General features: G+C 44.3%; 1 protein-coding gene across 1 annotated transcript; it reads left to right on the top strand.

Annotated features, from left to right (window-relative positions):
- The first annotated feature begins 205 nt into the window (after positions 1-205).
- On the top strand, positions 206-22,470 carry CRACR2B (calcium release activated channel regulator 2B). Its single transcript, XM_056851580.1, has 9 exons — positions 206-406; positions 2,739-2,850; positions 7,935-8,094; positions 10,208-10,354; positions 11,718-11,808; positions 11,988-12,080; positions 18,176-18,363; positions 21,256-21,327; positions 22,299-22,470. Exons 1-9 carry the CDS (start codon positions 206-208, stop codon positions 22,453-22,455), a joined length of 1,221 nt encoding a protein of 406 aa, XP_056707558.1. The 3' UTR covers positions 22,456-22,470.
- The last annotated feature ends 3,039 nt before the right edge of the window (positions 22,471-25,509 follow it).

Raw genomic sequence — 25,509 nt, 5'->3', positions numbered from 1 at the left:
TGTTTTGTACCAAGGGTGTTTTATGGCTTATCTATAAACTATTTAAGAATGTTTCCTTTATTTATATACTGGTAGTGGACTGTAATAATAAAGAACTTGAACCTATTTAAGAAAAGGTGGTACAAAAATGTTTCAAAATAAATAACTGCTTGCATTTTCGTAGCTAGATGCACTCCAGCCCCAGCAAGGAAAGAGCTGTGGGGTAATGGAAAGACCTGTTGAAGAACACCGTAAGACTTGCCTTCAGGAAGACGAGGAAGAGGTTGTTGCAGCCTCCAGTATCTCTTCGAATCTGTGCTTGAACAATGTGGAAAAAATGCAGGAAGACATGCTGGAGAAGGCCAGGGAGCTTTTCCGACTCTGTGACAAAGAAGAGAAGGGCTTTATAACCAAGTTTGACATGCAGGTAAGTAGAGGAGATGACTGTGCCTCCTAATCTGTGCAGAGGGGATGTTCTTGTTCTCCTAAGTTGCAAGTCCACAGTCATTGGAATTCCATGTACTCTGCTCTGAGCAGAGTTCAGGTACCTTCTATTGTTCTAGGGCGAAAACGCATGGTCGCTTTAGCCTCCTTTATTCCTTGTTTCAGCCAGGATTTAGCCAGGATTGAACGCACGTTTGGCGAAAACGCCTGCGTTCGATCCTGGCTGAATCCTGGCTGAAACAGGGAATAAAGGAGGCTAAAGCGACCAGGCGTTTTCGCCCTTAGAGGTGAATTTGGGCAATATCCTGGTAGAGAAACCACATCTCAGAAGTCTTCACCGCTTAACAGTTCATGAGTGTGCCATACACTTCTGTTAACATATGAGTGGGGAAGCTGTCAAACATTTTAACAAAAGCTGCCATTAGTATTATAAAGCTCTTAGCATGTTTTTTTCTTCTGGGGACAGTGCTGCTAAGCGGACTAGGGAGACAGAATTTGGGGGGCCTCTGGTAACGTGGAGTCATAAACCCAGATGAATCATGTGATTTGCTTCCATATGGTGCTTTGGTTGCATCTGGGTAGTGTAAGAGGGTCCCAGAGGAAATAGTTATCCAGGGGCCTGTGGTGGCTCCCTGCAGGAAAGGCAATGTACGGAAATGCAATACCAAGGAGTAGTTTGAAGAGAAGGAGGCAGAACTTGTGTTGGGAATAGAAGTGGTTTTGTGTGACTTGCAAGTTTTGGAATTTTGATTCCCCACCACTATATTGTGCAGCTGTGTTAGAATACTAAGGGGGCGGGGGGAGAAGTGATTAAAATTCTGTAGATGAAAAATGTGTAGCTGGCAAAATGCTGATTGTAAGAATAGATTATTTGTTAAACAAGAGCTGTCCTAACTGGCGAGCTGTTACATAACAAATTATGCAGGGCCAGATTTTGTGTGCAGCCATGCATACACACGCATACACGTTTCTGTTAAATTTATCAAAATCAGTTGGCACAAATGATCGATGATCACGAACAGATTGCCTTATAGTACAATTGTGCCCGGGGACCTGGATCAAGACAGGCTTGGGGAACTGTTTTACTTCCTCATAATTGAGCTGTTGCTTTCTAGCAGAGAGGGCTGCTTTCATTGCTTTTTGCTGTTACCACCTGATACGTGTTGCATTTCAATTCCTTTCGATTTTGCCTGATTTCAAGTTTTCTTGCTGTATTTAGTTTCTTGCAGAGTTTTAAACCCATTTGACTAGCTCAAATGTTCATGCAGCTATTTTTGTTGTTGCATTGAACTATTGTTGTTTTAATGATGTTTTAACTTTGTAATACTGGTCAAGGACTGCAATAAATTATAATGAAATAAAATGAAAATTGCTATATTTAGTCTGTGCTTTATAAAATATACTTTTTTAAAGCACAAAGGTGGGATACATCTCTCTCTCCCCCCCCCCCAATTACATCTGTATAGAATCCATTTTTGTGTAACTGGAGTCTCTCAAAGCCTTTCCATTACCTTGAGTCCTGCAACCTGGAGTTTTGAACATTGCCCAAGTGTGCAGTGAATTTGTGGGTCAAGCTATGCATTCCACAAAAGTTTCCCCACCTCATGTTGTTCAAAACTCCATTCCTGTAGAAATCTAACATTAAAAAAAGCTGATAATTGAATGGTTGACCCTGCCATCATTCCTGGTATTTAGAAGCAGTACATCCTCAGGATAACATTTTTAAAAAATATTATTGGGTTTTTCAAAATACAAAGGAAAAAGGGAAAATAGGGAAAGGAAAATAGAATTACATTCACTACTTTTCACCGGCACACGGACTACTTCATCACCCTACATAGAAATAGGGACTTGATGTCTCTCTTGTCTATTAATATCCTTATTTCCTACATCTAACACGATTCTCTAATACTGCATCAATTCTTCGTTCTAATACTCCTTCTTTAAATCTTTTACCTACTATAACTTTCTTTTACTTATGAGGATAACATTTTGAAGGCTGAGAAGAGGGCGAGTTTTGTCAGATGAACAGATAGGCACTTCATAGGCACTTTCCCTCCTCATGGGAGGTCTCTCTCCTCTTTGGATGCTCATCTGGGAGAGGTTTCTTCCTCCCTGAAGTTGACTTGCCCGGGCTTGGTCGGCGTGCAGTCGAGAACAGCTGAGTTAAAAAAAAAAGTACAACTTGCTCTATGTGAATCTGTTCAGTTGACGGCCTTAGTGACAGAAGGAAAGGGGATGAAGAGATTTCCCCCCCTACCTGTTCTGTTTTATGTTTCAAAATCTTGGATCTTTTTCCCCCCCTTCTCCCACAGAGGCTGCAGAGTGAACTGCCCCTGACTACCGAACAACTGGAGTCTGTTTTTGACAGCCTAGAGCAAGACAATAATGGATATCTCACACCAGTTGAATTCAGTATGGGACTAGGTAAGAGGAGTGAGGAAGGCGGAATACATGTGACACAAGGATGTCTGCTACATCCTTTCCTTTCCTTTTATCCCTTAGAAGCTCCTTGATCAATTGATCTTGAGCAGCATATATCTAGTGTTGGAGGGATATAAGGACTGAAACAAATCTTGCCACTGACAATGTAGCCTTGGGGTCCCTGTCGCTTAGTAAAAAAGGCATTGTGTCAGTCACAGAGGCATTGGATTTGTATATTAAAAGGGGGGAAATATAGTGCGATCGAAGTTCCTCGTAAAAGCGGCATTGCAAAAGGGCATGGGCTAATGTGTCAATAGAGCCAGAAGAGCAAGGGCAGATCCTGTCTGAGTAGGGTATATTCAGAATTCTGCCCTGCATTACCATAGAAGGGTTAGCATTCAATCTAGCCAAGCAAAAAGCTCTACAGAGACGAGGAGTTGTCAGATAATATGTATAGGCAGGCAGACCAGTTGAGCATGTGCAGAGTCCAACAGTGTACAGCTTTGCCCAGATCACTTGCAGCAAACATTAGACAGTGAAGTTCCGGGGGGTGGGGGTAACACTCAGGAATCGACAATGAGAGGTCTTGTGGTAATGAGAGAGATTTGTCCACCTTCTGTTGTCTCTCCCCCCAACCCCAGCTTATCTTTACAAGGTGCTGTATTCATTTTGGTACATTCTGTACCCAATACCAGATTTCCTGCTTACAGCTTGTGAGTGTGGAATGTACACACACCCTGCCAGTGGGTGGTGCAGAGGTGGACCTGTGTTAACATAAGAACATAAGAAAAGCCCTGCTGGATCAGACCCAGGCCCATCAAGTCCAGCAGTCTGTTCACACAGTGGCCAACCAGGTGCCTCTAGGAAGCCCAGAAACATGACAACTGCAGCAGCATTGTCCTGCCTGTGTTCCACAGCACCTAATATATTCGGCATGCACCTCCAATACTAGAGAGAATAGGTATGCATCATGACTAGTAGCCACTTTTACTAGTAGCACAACACTACCAGTTGTCTCTCCATAGGGATTTTTGCATGGTAATTAGCAGCGCGTTCCAGGCTGAATTGCCCTGCATATTTTTTTGAATTGTGCACGCTGAACCGTCATTCTGGAAGTGACTGCAAAGCCGGCGCATACCTGCTTCGGATTACAAAAGAGCCCATTTAACGCGACCTTTGGGATTTGCCTCGAAGAATCCTCCTCAAGGAACAATGCAAAACCACAGAGGCGTGTTAGCTGTGCATATTCTAATGGCTATGCAAACAGGAACAAAGGAGCAGGCGAGAGGGGGAGTGGTACTTCTCCTTTTGCGTCGGGACCGTGAAAAGGCATTTTTAAAGTCGCATTTTTAAAAAGAGCTTTGAGCAAGCATCAAAATTGACCGTGCAAAAATGGCCTATGTAACCAAGAAAGCTTTTCCCTGTTCCTCCAGTGGTGGAAAAGGCTGCTTTTTATGCTTCCAGTTTCATGTTAAAACTCCCCGCTCCTGTTGCTCCTGCACTGGCATTCTACAGCAGGGCCTGCTCTGAAGAAGTGCACCTGTAGCCAAGTGTAGTCCAGGCTGTGTGTGCTGAGTGGGAGCCGCCTGGAAGGAGAGCAGAAGCTCCTCTGGCATTTCTGTGGCCTGCTGCTGATTACAGCCAGCCAAGTTCCTTTTTTTCTTAAGAAAACAGTTTAAAGTCAACACTTCTAGGAGTCTGACGTGAAGAGCACTGCTCAAAGCTATTAGGGGAGGGAGCTGGGCAGGGAGGCAATAACAGGATCTTGTTATTGCTGGAACATGGAGGTGGTGTTATAGTATGTCTGGTACAAACTGTGAGTGTCTTGGCATTCTAATGCTAGGCATACAATGGAAGGGCTTGACTAAAGCTGCACGTATGGAAGCCGGGAATGACGAAGTCGAACAATGCTTGGCCTGTGTGGCAAACTGTCGAGAGGACTTGCCCTCGAGAGATCAAATCAGTGACGCACCTGGGATCAAAGCGGAGAGGGCTCAACCTTCCTGTGCGTGTGCTTGCGCAGGATACTGAATGCTGCCCCTCTCCACTTATCTGGGCCATTGTACATGCCATAGTCACTAGGGTGATGCTGCTTTACATTAAAGCCTGTGGCTACTGGTACCAGGTCATCGGGTACTAAATGCACCTGGTACTAAATGCAGCATCAGTTAACTCAAAAGCATTGTCAGCATGGAAGCTGCATAACGTAGTCATTTGTAACTGCTGACTATGAAGTCTGGAAGAGTTTCAGTCTCTTAGCAGAAATCTCCAAAAGAAAGGGTGTTTAAGTGGCTGTTATGGCTGCCCTGTGGCGCAGAGTGTTAAGCTGCAGTACTGCAGTCAAAAGCTCTGCTCACGACCTGAGTTCGATCCCGACGGAAGTCAGGTAGCCGGCTCAAGGTTGACTCAGCCATCTATCCTTCCGAGGTCGGTAAAATGAGGACCCAGCTTGCTGGAGGTAAAGGGAAGGTGACTGGGGAAGGCACTGGCAAACCACCCCGTAAACAAAGTCTGCCTTGGAAACGTCGGGATGTGACGTCACCCCATGGGTCAGGAATGACCCGGTGCTTGCACAGGGGACCTTTACCTTTACCTTTTTTATGACCTATTGGCATGTCGGCCACTGCAGGCAATAGGCTCACTGCAGGATAAAAAGCATCACAGGAAGCTATGGTTGCTTCTGTATGGCAGTCTCAATATGTGAACTAGTACTTGGGTTGTTAAAAGAGAGTGAATTGTTTGTCCTTAAGAACATCCTCTTCTGAGCCTCCGTAGTTTGTAGACACTTCCTCAGTATGGATTTAAGCTGGTTTTGAGCCCTGTGGCGCAGAGTGGTAAACTGCAGTACTGCAGTCAAAATCTCTGCTCACAACCTGAGTTTGATCCCGACAGAAGTCAGTTTCAGGTAGCCGGCTCAACGTTGACTCAGCCTTCCATCCTTCCCAGGTTGGTAAAATGGCAGGGGCTTTGGCTGAGTGGTAGAGCATCTGCTTGGCATGCAGTAGGTCCCAGGTTCAATCCCCGGCATCTCCAGTTAAAGGGACTAGGCAAGTAGGTGATGTGAAAGACCTCTGCCTGAGACCGTGGAGAGCCACTGCTGGTCTTAGTAGACAATACTAACTTTGATGGACCATGGGTTCAATATAAGGCAGGTTCATGTGTTCAATTCCCAGCTTTCTGGGGGTAAAGTATAGATGACTTGGGAAGGCAATGGCAAACCACCCCGTAAACATAGTCTGTCTAGTAAACGTCGGGATGTGATGTCACCCCATGGGTCAGTATTATTATTATTTTTTATTAGTCATTTGACCTCCCAAGTGAATCCTGGAACTGGAACTCAGGTGGAAGTAGGGATCCGTCACTGAATTCTGAGAACCTGCTGAATTATAATTCTCTGGATTATTTGGATAAAGGCATGACAGTGCAACCCTATGGAGAGTTACTCTAGTGTAAGCCAATTGTTTTCAGTATGCTTAGAATGGGGTGACTTTGGTAAGGATTGCATTGAAGCACATATAAGGCAGATATTAATGAATAGATCAAATATACCCTGTTTTTAACCTCAGCACAAAGATTTATTGATCAACAAGACAAAACTTTAGAAGAGGAAGTGAAAAGGGCAAATGGAGATTTTAAAAAAACCTTTCTACTATTACCGTATTTCTGAACTTTGGGCAACTAGCAGAGTAAGAGGGCTAGGGATAAAGTTATTGCTGCATCTGTATTTTGCGTGAGTCATCTGCAGACAACCATCAAGTAGGCATGAAAGGCTGGGAGACTTGCAGCTGGACATTTAAGCAGCCTTTATTAAAAGCTATATTGGACATGATACTGAATAAAATGAAAAGCTCTCTTGTGCTGTTGACCTGTGATGATGATTGCTCGATACTGCCAAGCGTTTGGTGATGACTATGCATGCGTGACCTTACCTGAAGAGGGAATTCTTGACTGACCAGTCTCAGTGGGACACAGAGGAGGAAAGAGACCTTGAGATACACTAAACTCCTATTTTTTCCATGTTACAAATAGAAAAATAAGCATAGTTTGAACTGAGAGTTACTGTTAGATTTGCATTCCAGCCTCTTTCAGGAACTCTGAAAAGACCAGATGGAGGTCTCTAGTTATTCTCCCTTCCAGGGGCCCACTGGGCCAGCTCTGTATAGCTTCAGAGATGGAATTATATCCGCACCTTTAGACCATTCTCTGGGCTTGGAGTTTTCAAATTTTGTCATAACAAGGCATTCTGAGCCAACCTCACCCGTGTAATGAAAACAAAAGGGCAGGCAAACAGAAGTCTAGAAAATTCAGAAGAATCTTAGAGTATTTGCGGGTGGGGGAGGAAATATGTTCAAAGCCCTTGGAAAGTGATTTCTGCTCTGGGGAGGGGCTGTGGCTCAGTGGTAGAGCATCTGCTTGGCTTGCAGAATGTCCCAGGTTCAACCCCTAGCATCCAGTTAAAGGGACTAGGCAAGTAGGTGATGTGAAGGACCTCTGCCTGAGACTCTGGGGAGCCACTGCCCTTCTGAGTAGATAATACTGACTTTGAGGGACCGAGGGTCTGATTCAGTAGAAGGCAGCTTCATGTGTTCATGTGCTCTATTGTGGAACATAGTCACAAGTGAGGAAGCCAGCTAGTTATGTTATACTGTTGAATGTTCAAGGGGGAAGGTGAGGTGTATGTTCTGCCATCTGCCTGAATAAGACAACCATAAGTGTTGAAACAGGAGACAAGTTTATACAGTGGCTTTTTTGCAGTTTTCAGTGAGTTTTTGTTACTTATCTATATTGAATACTGTGATGTAGCCCTGAAACTCTGGAAGTAATGGAAGTGAGGAATATCTCAAAGCTCAGGTGGAGTGTACTTTTCTATCCACAGAATACCCATAGCCCACCACCATATTGCTGGGATTAGCGAGCATTGTTTCTGTGTCAGAAGCATAGCTCCCAGACACATCTCTCTTCTTAGAGATTAGTCACGAAAAGGGGCTGGAGCAGTGCATAAAACCCAGTCTTGGTCTTTTGCCTCCTATCTCTACTCCAGAAGCTGATTTTTTAAAAAAATTATTGTGTTTCCTTTGCCCCCACAGGGAAGTTCGTAGGAATTGAGCAGTACCAGAGCCCTAGAAGCCTTAGACATGAGGAGACCTTTGAATCAGGCTGGTCTGATGACTTGGACCAGGCAGATGAGGAGGAGAAGCAGTTTTGTTCCATGATGGAGCAGTTGGAAGCATCCCAGGTTTTTGAAGAGTAAGTTGGAACTGCCCAAATTATGCTCTTTTGCCACTTCCAACCTGATTATCATCTGCCATTGCTTTGAAGTTTTGAGTCATGGTCTTTTTGTTAAAATTCATGTGCTGCATTCTCTATAGAGCAAAATGTCAAGGAGTGAGGTTATGCATAACTCTCACAGTAACTCTTGAGCATTTCAGCGGCACTACCCAACGTGGTGTCTTTTAAAAATGAGCGTATTTAAAAATATTTGCTTGCATACGCACAACTTACTTTTAGCCACACAGTGAAGAATCTTTTGCTGTGGTGACAGTTTAAAAAAACACATGCACAGCCAATCAGAAGCCCTACCCATTCTCTAAAAACACTTGGCAGGCATAAGGAAAGGTATTGGTGGGTGCCATGATGCCCACAGGCACCAGGTTGGGGACCCTTCTCTAGAGTGTGGCTAGCAACTGTTTTACTTTTATTTCATCCAAACCTGTATTTCAGTTCACATAGGTCAATTAGTGCTGTGAAGTGACCTTGTTGGCACGAGGCAGAAGAAAAGGGAAGACCTGGGTTAGGGAAGTGATGAGGCTCAAACCAATTGTGGGGGCAGGCAGGCTGCTTCCTCCTGCAGTGTGCCCATTCGGAAGATTTTAAAGATGCAAACAGCTTTCTTTGAGTCATTGGATTAGTCATCTGACTATAATCTCTATCACAAAGAGGAGGGCTAACTAGAAGCTAAAATGACTAAACTGCGGCTATAGTATTTTGGTCACGTCATGAGACGACAAGAGTCCGTGGAAAAGACAGTCATGCTAGGAAAAGTTGAGGGCAGCAGGAAAAGAGGAAGGCCCAACAAGAGATGGATGGACTCAATAAAGGAAGCCACAGCCTTCAATTTGCAAGATCTGAGCAAGGCTGTCAAAGATAGGACATTCTGGAGGACTTTCATTCATAGGGTCGCCATGAGTCGGAAGCGACTTGACGGCACTTAACACACACACACACAACTAGTGTATTGTCTTTTTAATCACTTTAACGAATTGGGGTTGGGGTTGGACTGGATAGCCCTTGTGGTCTCTTCCAACCTTGTGTGAATGTGTGAATTTATGAATTTGGGATCCTGACCAGATAGTTGGTGTGGGTGGTATAGTTAATCATAGGAAAGCTTTCACCCTCGCTAGGTACTAGGTCTTACCTTCGGCGGTATTGGAGGAAAGATATAAGAAGGTCCCTATAGCAGAAAGGCTTTGCCCTTGTGGGTCAGGGGATATAGAAACTTCAGAACATGTCTTGATCCGCTACCAAGAAGTCCACACAAGGGTTCTTTCCCCTTTGCTTAACACTTGCCCTGACCAACCAGATGAGTTTCTGGCTAAGAAGCTCCTAACAGATGGAAAATCACAGTTTACACTCTTGACTGCTAAATTCTGTGCTGCAGCTATTAAAATGCGTTGTACCCTGACAGGGTACGAGTAACAGAAATACTTTATTACACAAAATATTAAGGGGGTCACACCAAGTTATACAATGTTTATATCAGTAGAAAAGAGCAAGAGTCCAGTAGCACCTTAAAGACTAACAAAAATATTCTAGCTGTATTTGAAGAAGTGAGCTGTGGCTCACGAAAGCTCCTACCCTGCCAGAAAATATTTTTGTTAGTCTTTAAGGTGCTACTGGACTCTTGCTCTTTTCTACTACTGCAGACAGACTAACACAGCTACCCACTGTGAATGTTTATATCAATTTTATTCATACATGTAATATGTAATTTTTAGGCTCAGATTATTTGTAGTAGCAGTAGTAGCTGTTGATGTGGTTTTCTTATTATCTGTTGTGGCTGTTTGTTTGTTTTTGCTTGTCAGTGACCATATTAAAAATTATTATTATTATTATTATAAGGGTGGTACAGTTGTTAAAATACCAAACTTGGGAGACCCTGTTCAAGTCTGTTACCTGGGCATGAAGATTATTACAGAAGATCTTGGATCAACCTAATTTACCTCACAGGATTATAATAAGGACAAAACGTAGGGAGGGAGGTAGCCATGGATGTTACCCTTATTGGAAGAAGGGTGGGATTTAAAAAAAAAAAATCAACGTTGTTCTAATACTGAAGTTTTTCTTCTTCTCTGTGCTCTAGCCAGAGTGACGTTCAGGAGCTTTGGGCTCGACTCCAGAAAGAACAGCCCGAGCTCCTGACCAGTTTTGAGGAGTTCCTGTTCCGCATCTCTTCTTATATCAAAGAAGTGCACCATGAGAAGGAATCCATGGAACAGGCTCTGAAACGGTACGTGTTTTTCTGGTGATAATTAGAAACAAGTGGGGCGAAGTCGGTTGAATTGCTTTTATGAGTTGGGAAAAGGTAGAGGAAAAGTTAACCATTTCTTTGGGGAAATTGTCCGTTCGTTTTTTTGGAACAGAAAGCTTGTTTCCAGAAGCTTGTCTAGGGCCTGACCTTGTCAGCCTGTATTGACACCACCACCCCAACTTTAAGGAGGTACTTTATCTGAGACCAAAAGGAGAAGAAGGCAGGTGGACGGACTTGAGAGTCCCCTTCCCCAATTTCCTCTATTTCTTGTGGACAGCAGTGAAAGCGGGGGTACATTTTTAGGATGAACCTGCTTATTGGAAGCACTGTGCCCCCCTCTCCCCTCTTTCCCTTTAAGCCACCGTGGTGCAGAGGTTAAGAGTGGTGGGCTCTAATCTGGAGAACCGGGTTTGATTCCCCACTCCTCTGCCTGAGCGGTGGACTCTTAATTTGATGAACTGAGTTGGTTTCTCCACTTCTGCACATGAAGCCATTTGGGAGACCTTGGGCTAGTCACAGTTCTCTTAGAGCTCTTTCATCCTCACCTACCTCACAAGGTGTCTGTTGTGGGGAGGGGAAGGGAAGGAGACTGTAAACTGGTTTGGTTCTCCTTAAAAGGTAGAGAAAATCGACGTATAAAAACCAACTCTCCTCCTTCTTCTCCTCCTCCTCCTCCTTACCACCACCACCACCACCAGTAAGAGGGGAGTGGACATGTTCATGGAAAGGGGTATTCATGGCTACTAGTTAAAATGGATACTAGTCATGATGCATACCTATGCTCTCCAGGATTAGAGGAGTGTGCCTATTATTTTAGGTGCTGTGGAACACAGGCAGGACAATGCTGCTGCAGTCATCTTGTTTGGGTGCTTCCTAGAGGCACCTGGTTGGCCACTGTGTGAACAGACTTCTGGACTTGATGGGCCTTGGTCTGATCCAGCAGGGCTTTTCTTATGTTATTACTTTAGGGACATTGTATTTTTATGTAGTGCTTTTTAAATAGGAAAGAAAGATTCACCTTATCTGAGTAACTGTTTTTTCCCCCAGCAGTAGCAAACATTCTCTAACTAAGAAGTATAAATAGCTTAGTTGCAAGGCGACTTCTGTTTTAGAAAACTCACTCTCTGCATAAATTGTATGACCTCAGTGGCGCCCCCAAGAGCAGAAGGATTTCCATGTGTTCTACAATTCCAGAAGTGTGATGATGCACATCTGATGTTAGCTGCTATTTATTTATTTGGTCTTTGGAAGAGACAGGAAGTTACTTTCTCCCTCTCCCTGGTTTCTCATGACGACTGTCTCCTACATTCCACATCTCATCCCTCTTAATCTGGTCTTATAGGAGGGAGGGAGACCATGACAGAGAAATCAGGTGTCTCTATGAAGAAATGGAGCAACAAATTAAAGCAGAAAGGGAACGGCTGCTCTGCCAGGTAAACTCTTCTTTCACTCTCGAGGCTCCTGAGTTGGGCCCTTAGCTCAATTGCTAGATCAGTGAGCCATGTCTTTGATTGTGCCCTATAGTCATCTCCCTCCCCCAAGTGTCAGGTTGTATTTTTTGGGGGGGGGCATTAGAGGGAGAAATGGAAACCTATTTGTCTGCCTTTTACAGGAGTCGATGAGGCATGACAGGAGCAACCTGCTGCAGAAAGAGCTGCAGAACAAAGAGCAAGACTTTGAGAAAATCCTCTACCGGCAGAAAAAGGTGATTTTGGGTTGCTTTGCATGTGCGAGTTCACCATGTAACATGTCATCTCTCTTGTTGCTGGATTCCATCATCGGTGAAAGCCCCTTCCTCCTAGGAGCGAAGGGCAGCAAACATGGCTCTCGCCTTTCCCTCTCAATCCTGATGACAATCCCATCAGGCGTGTTTGGCTGAAAGCGAGAGAGAGCATAGCTGGCATGACCGAGGGGATTTGAACCCCACTTGTGGTGTAGTTGTTAAGAGCGTTGGTTTGGAGTGGTGGACTCCAATCTGGAGAATTGGGTTAGATTCCCCACTCCTCCACATGAGCTGTGGGCACTAATCTGGTGAACCGGGTTGGTTTCCCCACTCCTACACATGAAGCCAGCTGGGTGACCTTGGGCTAGTCACAGCTCTCTTAGATCTGTCTCAGCCGCACCTACCTCACAGGGTGTCTGTTGTGGGGAGATAAAGGGAAGGTGATTGTAAGCTGGTTTGATCCTTCCTTAACTGGTAGAGAAAGTTGGCATATAAAAACCAACTCTTCTTCTTCCTCTTCTTCCTCCTTCTAACGGCTTCACCCTACTGACTCTCCCTGATGCTCATCTGAGTTTCACTGAATTGGCAAGATGTGTCTTTTGATGCACATGGAGAATGCTGCAACTTGTTCCTCATGACAACCTGCATTTAGCTAGAGCTGGATGGGGAGCCCCAGTGTTTGAGATGATGACAGATGAAATGAAACCTTTGTCTATGGTGCTTGACCTGTAATGCTACAAGACAGGAATACCTTTATGCTATTGTGCTAAAGTCAACGAAAATAGACAGTATGAAACAGAAAAGTGCTATATAGTTGTCTATCAAATAGTACCAAAAACATAAAATATACACAACAATTACATAGGTTCTTAGACAGAGTAATAGACAAACATACAATTATATTATATTATATTGAAGTCTTCAGACCAACATGTAGTATTTTCTCTATCTCTTTCAGGAGATTTGAAAAACAAATGCATCACTTACCTTTTTCTGTCTGAGAACATATATAATTGTGTATATTTTATGGTTTGGGTACTATTTGATAGACATATATATTGCACTTTTCTGACTTATGCTGTCTATTTTAATCGGCTTGACCTGTAATGGCTTCTTAACAGATGTAAATTGTCTCAGAAACTTGAGGTCCTTGTGTGATGAAGCTGTACTCTAGTTTGTAATAAATATTTAAGCATTCAGAAGTGCACCACGTATTCCTTTCAATAACAACCCTGTTGTAAAGGTAAGCAAGTATTATAATCCCCATATTATTTGGGGGGGATTGGAGGCAGAGAGAGAGAGAGAGAGGGCGTGCAGCCTGCCTGAGGCCCGGCCTTCCTGGTTCACAGCTTATTCTCTCTGACATTACATCGCATCCATTAGATAAGAGTCAATGAAAGGAAGACCTTGGCCTTTTATGCGTGGCTATTTTCCTTGTGGTCACCCCTCCGATTACTTGGAGTCTTTGTTTTGATTATGCATGCCATTTGCGACCATAAGAGGCTGCCACGCTCTCCCCCTGCATTCCCCCGCATTTTGTTCACATTTTCAAATTCAAGATAAAACAGGTCCCTGAATACACAGGCAAAACTCAGGGGGAGAGCGAGGCAACCTCTGACGGTCAGAGGTTGCCAAAGTCATCGGAGGGGTGATGGAGAGTGAGACAGCCATGCATAAAAGACCCTTCTCACTTGCTTTGCCGAGCACCGACACTAAAGAGAAAAATAATTGGAGGAGGGCCCTGTGGGCTCTGAGATGGCAAACTCCATCTTGCAGTGTGGGGGAGGGCAAGTAATGTTTCAGATGCCCCATCACCTCCCTTCCTCCCATAGTAGAGGAGGGAGGGGCTGTGGCTCAGTGGTAGAGCATCTGCTTGGCATGCAGAAGGTCCCAGGTTCAATCCCCGGCATCTCCAGTTAAAGGGACTAGGCAAGTAGGTGATGTGAAAGACCTCTACCCGAGACCGTGGAGAGCCGCTGCCGGTCTGAGTAGACAATACTGACTTTGATGGACCAAGGGTCTGATTCGGTATAAGGCAGCTTCATGTGTTCATGTGTGTTCATTGTACTGGCTATGATTATTTCTCTCTTGACCTGCTTGACTGCCTTAAACAGCCCTGGGAACCTCTTTAGCATCCTACTTGAGCTTTGTTTATAGAGTCTTGACAAAAACAGCCTCACAAACCTTACAGCCTCATGGGATTCAGCAGCATTCTAGTGTCAAGCATTCAGGTGATGTTTTTTGGTGTTTTTTTTTTATTTTTTTGAGCTTTGTCTGCTGTCTCGCTTACAAAGAGCACCATGTCCCTCTGTGACCTCCAGGGCCTTGGTATGACATATTGACTTCAGCCAGGTGAATCCTTTCCTCCTGACCCAAGGCCATTAGCTTTGTTGACACAGGTTGTTATCGTGCAGTTACATCATCTCTTAGGAATGTAGTGCTGAGCTAACGCACCCTGCATTACCTTATCATGTCTGCTTGGGTAATTATTGTGTTACCGTTTGTCCTGAATTGTTTAAAACCTAAAGAGCAGGGCCGTATTATGACATGATGAGGCCCTTAGCTGTAGCCTTTAAGGAGGCCCTCAGCCAGTGATTCTGCAACTGTTTGAATTTGGACCTTCTTCTAAACTTACTGCCATTCTTAAGACCCTCTTGCAAAATAACTCCATGCTACTTTGCCCCTCCCCAATGAAAATCACAGGACTCTTGCATCAGTTAACACTGATCCAGTTTATATTCTGTTTTTCATGTTTGTGTGTGTGTAAAGTGCCGTCAAGTTGCAGCCGACTTATGGCGACCCCTTTTGGGGTTTTCATGGCAAGAGACTAGCAGAAGTGGTTTGCCGGTGCCTTCCTCTGCCCAGCAACCCTAGTATTCCTTGGTGGTCTCCCATCCAAATACTAACCAGGGCTGACCCTGCTTAGCTTCTGAGATCTGACGAGATCAGGCTAGCCTGGGCCATCCAGGTCAGGGCTTTTTCATGTTTATCAGAGGCCAATATATAGCATTCCTGAGCAACATGTTGTGTGTGTCATGGCCCAGGCTGTGTGCACATTGGGCAGAGGCAGACTCAGATTTGCCACTGAGGCTCCCATAGCTTTCTCTCTTAAGTGGTAGAGAAAGTCAGCATATAAAAACCAGCTCTTTTTCTTCTTCTAACTTTTTTCTTATGTGCCTGAGCAAGGCTGTTAACAACAGGACATTTTGGAGAACATTAATTTAGAAGTCTCCATAAGTCGGAAGAGACTTGACAGCACTTCATATACACACATAAAGACCCAAGCTAAAGTTTACCTAGCTTATCCTTAAATTTATCTTTGCTATAGAGCAGTTATGTTGGGGTATCTCAGCAGGGGATTAAGTATTCTGTAATGCATATATTATCATGACTAGTAACTGGGCTCTTCTGGAAACCTTAGCCCTCTTTTTGAGGAGCAGGAGAAGTGGGCTTGTGTGTTCCAGTGGAGAAAGTGCAGGGATTAGAGCAGAGTTCAAATTCTGCCTCTGCAGTGGACTTAGTTAATGGTCTTGGGTCATCCCTTATCATTCTTCCTTTTGAGGGTACATGAAGCTGCTGTATACTGAGTCAGATCCCAATGGTCTGTCAAGGGCAGTCTTGTCTACCCTGGCTGGCAGTGGCTCTCCAGAGACTCAGGTGGGGGTCTTTCAGGTCAACCTAACCGTTTTGACTAGCAATTCTGGGGGTTGAGCCTGGGACCTTCCACGTGCAACTCAGATGCTCTACCATTGAGTTGTGGCCCCATCCCGTACCTCTGAAGACTGTTGTAAGGTTATGCATGCTAAATATGTTATCTAAATTAAATGTGCAGCATGGATTCCTTTCTAGGAGCTGTGTTATTAGTTATTTGAGAAGGGGCAGTTGCTATTGTAGTATCTTCTGAGAAGTGGGTAGGGATGAATTTGCCAATCTTGCTTCTAGTTCACCCATCGGTCCTGCTGTGTAGCCTACAAACAGGATACTCCTGTTACCTTCAACAACATGTCACTTTATTGCTCGCAGCTGGGAGAGAGAATATTTACTAATGGCAAACACTAGTACACACTGAGAGATTACAATCAAGGCCAAACAAGACCAAAGTGAGGCCTCTCCTACAAAGGCTTTGAGAGGAGAACACCAGATTCCTGAGGGCTCACTTAAAGCTATACATATTTATTGTATTAAATTGTGATGTCAAGTTTAGGTGGTTTTTGAAGGATTGTGTGCATTTCTGTTTTCTTTCCAACTTTGAAAAAAAGAGGAGAAAGGGGGCCCTCGGGTAAACATCCACTCTCTGGAATCTCTCAGAGTCTTATAAAGGGCCTGTTCTGGCCGCTGTTGTGTCTGGCTGCTATTGTGTCACAGTGTGTTGGGCAGCCATGTGTTGGGCTTCTGAGAGTGCCTTCGAGGACTGTTTTAGAATTCCAAGATCTGGTTAAATTAAACTGTATGAAGGCAGCCAGAGCTCAGTGGTAGAGCATCTGCTTGGCATGCAGAAGGTCCCAAGTTCAATCCCCAGCATCTCCAGTTAAAGGCACTAGGCAAGTAGGTGATGTGAAAGACCCCTGCCTGAGACCCTGGAGAGCCGCTGCCGGTCTGAGTAGACAGTACTGACTCTGATGGACCAAGGGTCTGATTCAGTATAAGGCAGCTTCATGTGTTCATGTGTTCACATGCCCTTTATGATTATGGCTTGCTGGTACAAATTGGTTGAGAGGTCGGATGAAACAGACAAATAATACATGCTGCATATAAAGGTAAAGGTAGTCCCCTGTGCAAGCACTGGGTCATTACTGACCCGTTGGGGTGACGTCACATCATGACGTTTACTAGGCAGACTGTGTTTACAGGGTGGTTTGCCATTGCCTTCCCCACTCATTTACACCTTACCTCCAGCAAGCTGGGTACTCAATTTACCAACCTTGGAAGGATGGAAGGCTGAGTCAACCTTGAGCCGTCTACCTGAAACTGACTTCCATCGAGATAGAACTCAAGTCGTGAGCAGAGCTTTGACTGTAGTACTGCAGCTTACCACTCAGCGCCATGGGGCTCCTACATGCTGCATACAGCTAGTGAGAAATACATGTATGCAATTCTTGGTGGAGTGCATTTGCCTGGCCTCTTACAGGTGCTAAAAGTTAGGCAGAAGCTGGAGGAGGGTCCCAAAGGGAAAGTTTTAAAAATCCAGTCTGAAATGTTTCAGTGCCACAATTGGTGTGTGTGTGTGTGTGTTAGGACTATGAAAGGCTGCTTCAGGTTGATGAGCATGTGCCAACAAAACAACAACAACACATTGGCTTGAAGTGCTATTCTTTAATTTGTATATATATTTACTCTTGAGCTCGGTCACAACAATCCTTTAAAGAAAGTTAATTCCAGTTCCAATAGACTGGGAGACATGTCTGAGAGAGAGTGAATTGACTCCGGAGATCAGTGGTTAGGATCTCCTGTGGTTTAAAAAAAAAATGATTCCCAGCCCCAAATGGTTGCTTTAAGATCAGGGAAAGGTTACTGGAAATGGACACACACACCCTTTCCTTCCATGCCTTGCCCCCAGATGAAATCGCTGCTTGAAGTTGCAAATAGCTCCTTAGGAAAAACGCAGGTACAATTGTTTGTGAGGGTCAACAGCAACCGCTGGCCCTGGCCCAATTCACAGTGTAGTTAAATGCATTGCAGCGGGTTCATTAGGGTTGCCAACTGTCAGGTGGTAGCAGGAGATCTCCTGCTAATTCAACTGATCTCCAGCCGATAGAGATCAGATCACCTGGAGAAAAATGACCACTTTGGCAATTGAACTCTATGGCATTGAAGTCCCACCCCTTCCTAAACCCCGCCCTCCTCAGGCTCCACCCCAAACATCTCCTGCCAGTTGAGAAGAGGGACCTGGCAACCCTAGGTTTCATTGATGTGCTTGCTGTTTTGACTTGCGGTGGACAACTTGAAATTATCTATTGTTTAAAATACATTTTGTCCTTCTCCTACAGTGTAAACTTTCAGACAGTGGCAACTGATGAGATGTTTTGCATGGATTTTCAAAACGTATTCATTTAATTTCTTTTCCCCCCTCCCTTAAGTTAGAACATCAGTTGCAGTCTATCAATTCTGAACAGTTGGAGATGCGGGTACAAAATGAGAGACTGCGGCTTCTAAATGAAAATCTCCTGGAACAACTGGAGAGAAGCAAATGGGAGCTGGAAGTCGCCCGGGGCCACCTGGAACAGTTGCAGAAAGAAGCTCAGCTAGAACAGCAGCAGAAGGACAGGTGTGTCAGGGTGGAGTTAGAGAATATGTGATGAAAGCTGCCAATTAACCTCAGCAGTGCTAATTGCGGTCCCGTGGCCAAAGCGGCCCCGTCAGAAAGGAGGTCAGTAAATACACAGACAATAATTATTGGTGAAGGCTTTCACGGTCAGAGTTCATTGGTTCTTGTAGGTTATCCGGGCTGTGTAACCGTGGTCTTGGTATTTTCTTTCCTGACGTTTCGCCAGCAGCTGTGGCAGGCATCTCCAGAGGGGTACCACTGAAAGACACTGTCCTTCAGTGTTACTCCTCTGAAGATGCCGGCCACAGCTGCTGGCGAAACATCAGGAAAGAAAATACCAAGACCACGGTCACACAGCCCGGATAACCTACAAGAACCAATAATTATTGGGTTAACAAAAGACACAGCTTTATTAATTACAACAGATGGAGCACTGGCGAGGCATAGGGAGCAGATCCACACATCGGCTGACCACCCTGTCATCCGATACACCGATAAACTGACCCCAACCTGCCTGGGGAGTGGAGCTATAACAGCACCCGAGCTGGGCATTGATGATGTACTCCATCCCAAGACCCCTTAAGGGGGTCGGGGGAAGGCAGGCATGCTGGCGCATCTTCCCCCCCAATTGGATCTGCCCCAATGCCCAAAACCGCCCAAGCTGTGGCAAAAGAAAAGCAGGAACAAACCATGACTAGAGGCAGGCTGGCCCTATCTAGGGAACGGGGGCAGAGCGATACAGGGGCGCCTGCGTCATCAGCCCCCGATGCTGGCACCTTATTTCGCCCGCCCCGAACGCAGCAATAGGCTGCAAGTTAGAAGGGGCAGGCAGGGAATGCCTGGCCACGCACAGGGGGCAAGGAGGAAACGCTTGCCCCAGTGGAGCGCACCTTTCCTCCAGAGCCTGCCCGTTGCTGCAAAGGGCGCCCATGGTGATTCATGGGCGCGGCCATTATCAGTCGGGCATTTGTATATGACACAGAAATGTATAGGTTACTAGCAGTGCTTTGTTGTTGCTGCAGATTGATACCGTCTACAAACCCATTCGCAGGAGTCCTGAGTTAAAGCATTTGAAAATGCGCTTTCTGGGCCTTGCTCTGCCACAAGCTTTCCTATGTTGTGTTGAGATTCTACACTAGCATGTTTCATTTCCTGTGTATAAAGCAATGATGATGTTCCTTTCCCATCTACAATCAGCAGAAGATTGTGATGGTTAATCGGCATAGGTAGCTAGCATGGTAGAAATACAAAGGTGGGTGTGTTCTTAAATTAAGGGTCACTTGGAAGCTTCCTGTTGTCCACACTCAGAGGTCATAACAGCCTCTCGACAAAACAGTACAGTAAACTCTAATATCTGTCTCCATAGCAGTCAATTGGATGACACCATTTGGAAGTCGCTACTGCGAAAAAAACAGTCAGCTCCGTTACTGACGTCTTTTGATTTGTAAGATATTAAATTTCTTTTCTGTTCAACTGGCCAAAAATATCATTGGTCATAACCATGTTAAGGATTTGGATCTAATGTCTAAATAAATGATGGTCCAATAGGCATTGGAGGAGATCTTCCATAGCTCATTCCACACCAGTGCAAAGCCTTTAATGCCGTTAGGATTTGCTGTGGGTATTTTAATTCAAGATATAGAATGCAGAGTCTTGTTTTTTTCTAGCTGAAGTACACATTATATGCAAACAGACCACGCTTTAAGATCTTCATTGGAGGTCTCTCTCCTGGTGTCCCCACTTGCTGAATGCTAGTTACCCAGGAAATCGCCTTCTCAGTGGTGGCACCATGACTGAGGAATAGCCTTCCCCAGGAGGCTCCCCCCACCCCCGGTGCAATCTTCCGCTGTCATTCTGATGCCAGGATGTGGATGGGTCACAAAAGCTTATGCCACAAAAGATTTGCTGGACAGGGGAGGGCCACAAGACTCTCTATAGTATATAGTATATATTGCATACAATTTTTTTTAAAACCTGCTTTTTAAATTCCATATAAGCTATTTTTTTATATCAGCAAATTGAGTTTAATTCTATTAACTATTCATTTATATGAAAGGGTAATCTTTTAGTAAAGTACAATATATAGATAAATATATAGCAGGTCAATGTAGTTTTAACTAATCAATATTATGTTGTGTAAGCACTTAATAGTTTTATATTAGTCCAGGTTAGAAGGATTATAAACCCATTGCAGTTATTCACAAACAGTGAATTCACAAACAGAGCCAGCGTGAATTCACAAACACAGCCAGGTTAAGACTGGTGGTTTGGAGCGGTGGAGTCTGATCTGGAGAACCGGGTTTGATTCCCTACTCCTCCACATGAGCTGTGGAGGCTAATCTGGTGAACTGGATTCGTTTCCCCACTCCTACACACAAAGCCAGCTGGGTGACCTTGGGCAAGTTACAGCTCTGTTAGAGCTCTCTCAGCCTCACCTACCTCACAGGGTGTCTGTTGTGGGGAGGGGAAGGGAAGGTGATTGTAAGCCGGTTTGATTCTTCCTTAAGTGGCAGAGAAAGTCGGCATATAAAAACCAACTCTTCTTCTTCTTCTAACTTGTCCTAGAGAGGTATTGATAGGCAGAATTGTGATGTCATATGGTATGTATGTTTTTGGTTGTACGTTGTTGTATGTTTTATAATATGTTGGGGGGAAATTAATTTAAAAAAAGACTCTCTATAGTATATCAATGGTTCACATGCATCAGGTCAGTGAGGAGTAGGACTAGCAAATTAATCCTCAACCCCAAGGTTCATTTGTTTAGCCAAGCTTCCACACACTATTGCTGCCAGCGGCTTTGTGTTTTGGACACATTATCTATGTTTACAAAGGGCAAAACCCGTAACGCTGTGGTTTCATCTTTTAACTCGTTTTTCCTTCCCCTTAACCCAGGGCTGTAATTCGAGTTGCCAAGAACATGCAGAAAGAGAAACAAAGCCTCCTGCGACAACTAGAACTGCTCAGGTAAGGAGGCGGCTGTGAAAGGACCTCCATCTCTTGGAGACGGAGTTGCACGTAGGGCTGTACTACTTTTTTTAAAGGGTTTTTATTAAGCACAATGCACAGCAAATGTGCAAATTTCTAATTAACTCTGTCCAAAAGAATTCTCTAAATTCCTTAATAACAATAACAACTCACAATGAATTACAATAAATGTAGGATTAAAACATACAATTTTGAACCAATTGTCCAGTTTAGATTAACAAGATGGCATCCTAACTTCATAACTGCTTCTTAGAAATAACAAGAATATCCTCGATGGTAAGGATGGTCTGGGGTGATACTCAGGAGACCAACATTGACCCAAAACATCCCAGTTTCTCCAAGGAATAAGGACAGGAAGAGGGAACAGGGAGGGCTGTACCACTTTAACAGGGTATTGAGTTGATTTCTTCAGGCTCATGAGGGTCTCAAAAAGGAAATCCCCTTTAGCCCAGCTTCTGCGTTATCTGTGGCTCATGAAAGCTCATACCCTACCAGAAAATATTTTTGTTAGTCTTTAAGGTGCTACTGGACTCTTGCCCTTTTCTGCTACTGCAGACAGACTAACACGGCTACCCACTGTGCATTATCTTGGTATGCTTGCTGCCCGAACCCAGGCCACCCAGTTGCCACTCACTGCGGACGGTGGTTGCTTCCAAGGAGCAGTATGTGCATGAGTCAGGCTGAGCTCAACAGCCCAAATAAAGCCTTTGGCTTGAATGGTTGAAGATGGCCTGACTTCCATGCCTCCCTTCAGCCAAGTCCCCACAGGGGACTCGGGATCCTGGGTGATGTGTGAACTGAGACTCTGAAGTTACAAATTGTTCTTGCCTCTCTCTGGGCACCCCCCGGAGTGCATAGTTTGCTCTGTCGCAGGCTGGATCGTGAAGAAGGGATGAGCATGTGTAAAATAACATCTGCAATTTTTCTTGTGTCTCTTTCCTTCGGAGCAGGGAGATGAACAAGAAGCTGCGCGATGAGAGAGATGCCTTTGAAGCCAAGAAGCTGGTTAGTCTGAGACCAAAAATTGTAGCCTCCAGTCATCTTCCCTTGGCCTGCTGCTGTTGCTGCCATCCCATGGGGTCATTCCAGTTACATGGGGGACATTGACCGAGGCCTTGTGTTTTTAATAGAGGGGCATTTCTTTGCCTCCCTAAGTTATAGGGAGAGCTGTATATTTAAACCTAGGCAACTGTAAATTGTAATAGAAGCCGTCTAATATGACCTACAAGGAAAGGGTCTCTAGTTGAGTGGACCTGGAAGGAGATGCTGTGTGTTGTACATATTTGAGCTTTGGGCACTCGATGCAGAGGAACTACGGCTGAAAAACCATAATCTGGTTTAGAGAGTACCTCAAGGTATTCCATTTCTTTCTGTCACCATTCTGGAGGATAGACCGAAACTTCTCTCTGCTGGTGCCATAACTTGCTTCAGGCTGAAGCCGTCGGTTCTGCCTGGTGGTTCTTCTGCTGTGTCAACTTGTCACTTCCCCCTTGTAGGCTTATTGAATGTGCTTCCTCAACTATGAAGGAGAAACACCAGGATATGTTTTTGTCCTTTTCTCCCCCTTCCTTTTGAGGATAATGAAAGGGGAGATGATGGTCATGAAAAATTGCTTCAGTAGTTCCAGTATAAACTAGCAAGTCATGACCAAAATGTGAAGTTCACCTCCAAGAAGGCATCTCTTGTTCCACTGTGAAATATTCCTCTTGCTGCTGATTTGCCTACTTTTGAAAGAAGGTCAGGAATGAAATAAAGGAAAGGGAAAAGTTTGTTGATAAAATAATTATCTTGTTTTTATGATGTGCATGCACAGATCAGAATTTTTTTATGACACTTGACTAAGGATGCTAAAGCTGCTAAGCAGGTTGATATAAATGGAAAACAGGGACTTTCCTAGTTTAACATCTTGGTTTTCTTGTATCTTTGAGCTCATTTGCATGCCTGAATGTACTTCCACTCCATCTTTGTTATTACTTGTCATGTAGCTGCATTGTCAGATAAGTTGAGGGTATATATATATATACATATATGTCTTCCATATTACGCACATTTAATGCAAAATTTTTGCATTTGCCTGCCGTCATACGATTGCATGCCTCTTGGGCATTAGTCAAACGATCATTCGAAGCTGATACCACATCCTTGTGACCTATTTGGCAGGGCATGTGAGGACATGAGGTTAATTGCATGATCAGGAGCTCCAAGAAAATCACCCCAAATATGAGCGGTGGTGACAGAAAGTGCTGTCAAGTCATAGCTGATTTACAGCGACCTCATAAGGTTTTCAAGGCATGAGACGTTCAGAGGTGATTTTGCCATTGCCTGCCTCCACTTGGACTGAGAGAGCTCTGAAAGAACTGTGACTAGCTCAAGGTCACCCAGCAGACTTCATGTGGAGAAGTGGGGAACTGAATCCGGTTCTACAGATTAGAGTCCGCTTATCCTAACCACTACCCCATGCTGCCTTTCAAATATGAATACACATAGAAAATGATATCCTGTTCTGTTCTCTAGAAAGAGTTGGTTTGAATCAAGAGAAAGTGTTTAAAATGCCAGTTTTTGAATATAACCAGCAGCACTCTTGAACCCCCCTCCCTGTATACATTTTCAGACAGTTTCTTTTGCCAGCAACAATAACTAACACCAAGTGAAAAGAAAACGGTTTGCCGATTCAGCAGTATGTCGATTTGCAAAAGCTTCTCTCTGGAAGCCTCTCAGTGATAAATAATGTCTTTCACTTTTTGCCAAGACTGCTGTTCTTTTACTTCCATTTGTAGGGTCTAGTATTGAATATTTATCAAAAACGGCACTAATAATAGGAAGTTCTTCCAAACCTACTTTTGGGGCATTTGCAAACTGCTGCACTTCAAAAAATCACTTTGGCTGGAAAATACCTCAATACTGACTCACAGCAGATCTGCACATGGGAGCAGGTTTCCACATGTGAATGCAGACAGCTGGACATGCCCGTCCCAGAGCATCATTCATCCTTCAGGCCTCATTAAACTGGCCTGGTGTGTCTTCGAAGCATCCCGCTCTGGAGCAGGCCTAGAGCTGATGAAGATTGGAACCCATGTGTGATTTAATACCATGCCTCATCAACCGTGCTTGCTCGCTTCAGTGCTGGATTTTCACAAGAATGTACTTGAGTAGATTTCAGAGAAATGTGCATGTTTACTGTGATGAGTCCCACAGAGACATGCTACTAGTCTGGTTAACAGATTGACTCGTGATTCTTGCCCAGAGTGTTTTCTAGCTAAGGTAGCCAAGAGTCATGCTTTAGATCCAGAAGCCCTGGATTCAGTCTTCAGCAGCCGCATTCTGTCTGTGCGTCCCATTACATATATCCGGTGTGTTTGTTGTCGATACTGTGACCTCAGCCTACACTTCAGAAATCATTCCATTGTTGAAATGTGTACCTGTGCCCGAGAAGCTCTTTGTTTTCTGCCATGATAAAATGTGTGTTTTGCCATCATCATTATCAAACCCTTCATGTTTGTGTGTTCGGGTATTTCAAATCAATGTTGTTTCTTTACCATCTGTGTAAATGCCAAAGTTACAATAAAAGTTGGTTAGGACTAAAGAAATAGCCAGAATATTATTGTCATTTTTGCATTGCATAAAATGTTTTTCTTTTATATGGCTGTGGTTTATCAGGTCACCTTGAGGCTCAACAAGTTGTTTAAGCATGGGTTCTGAATAAACTTGGAGCACACACATATATGGTTTTATTGTAATCTCTTGCGAGTCCTTGTGGTAAAAGCATGCCAGATAACACAAACACACATGCAATGGGGCATGGAAATGTTCTTTAGTTAGTTCCAAAACTTTTATAAAGGCAGTGTCTACTAGTGGCTAAATGGAAGCTGCTGGGTCAGTTTACATCTAGCAGAGCTTAGCTGTCAAAGATCTGTTGAATTGTTCTCGTTTAATTATTTCAGTGATGAATCTTAACTTAATCTTTCTAATTTTCAGGTGCCTCTGAACGAAAGGCCCCTATTAAAGAAGAAGGGGTCAGTGGTAGGCAGCTACTTAGTAGAGAAGCCAATTAAACGGTTAGAATAGAGTCTGTTGTGTTGTTCTCTGCATGCTGTCAGTCACTACAGTCAAGCTGTTGGGTCAAACTGTCTTCTCCTTTTCTCCTCCCCATGTGGATTAATG

Source organism: Euleptes europaea, chromosome 6 (assembly GCF_029931775.1).
Source record: "Euleptes europaea isolate rEulEur1 chromosome 6, rEulEur1.hap1, whole genome shotgun sequence".
Classification (NCBI taxonomy): Eukaryota; Metazoa; Chordata; class Lepidosauria; order Squamata; family Sphaerodactylidae; genus Euleptes; species Euleptes europaea.
This window is presented reverse-complemented; position numbering and strand designations above follow the sequence as displayed.

Bases quoted from the DNA above. Each gene is read 5' to 3' on its own strand.
- CRACR2B (XM_056851580.1), top strand. From the start codon at position 206: ATGGAAAGACCTGTTGAAGAACACCGTAAGACTTGCCTTCAGGAAGAC. The intron at 10,355-11,717 runs GTACGTGTTTTT...CTGGTCTTATAG, and splicing joins ATGGAACAGGCTCTGAAACG to GAGGGAGGGAGACCATGACA. The intron at 18,364-21,255 runs GTGTGTCAGGGT...CCCTTAACCCAG, and splicing joins GAACAGCAGCAGAAGGACAG to GGCTGTAATTCGAGTTGCCA.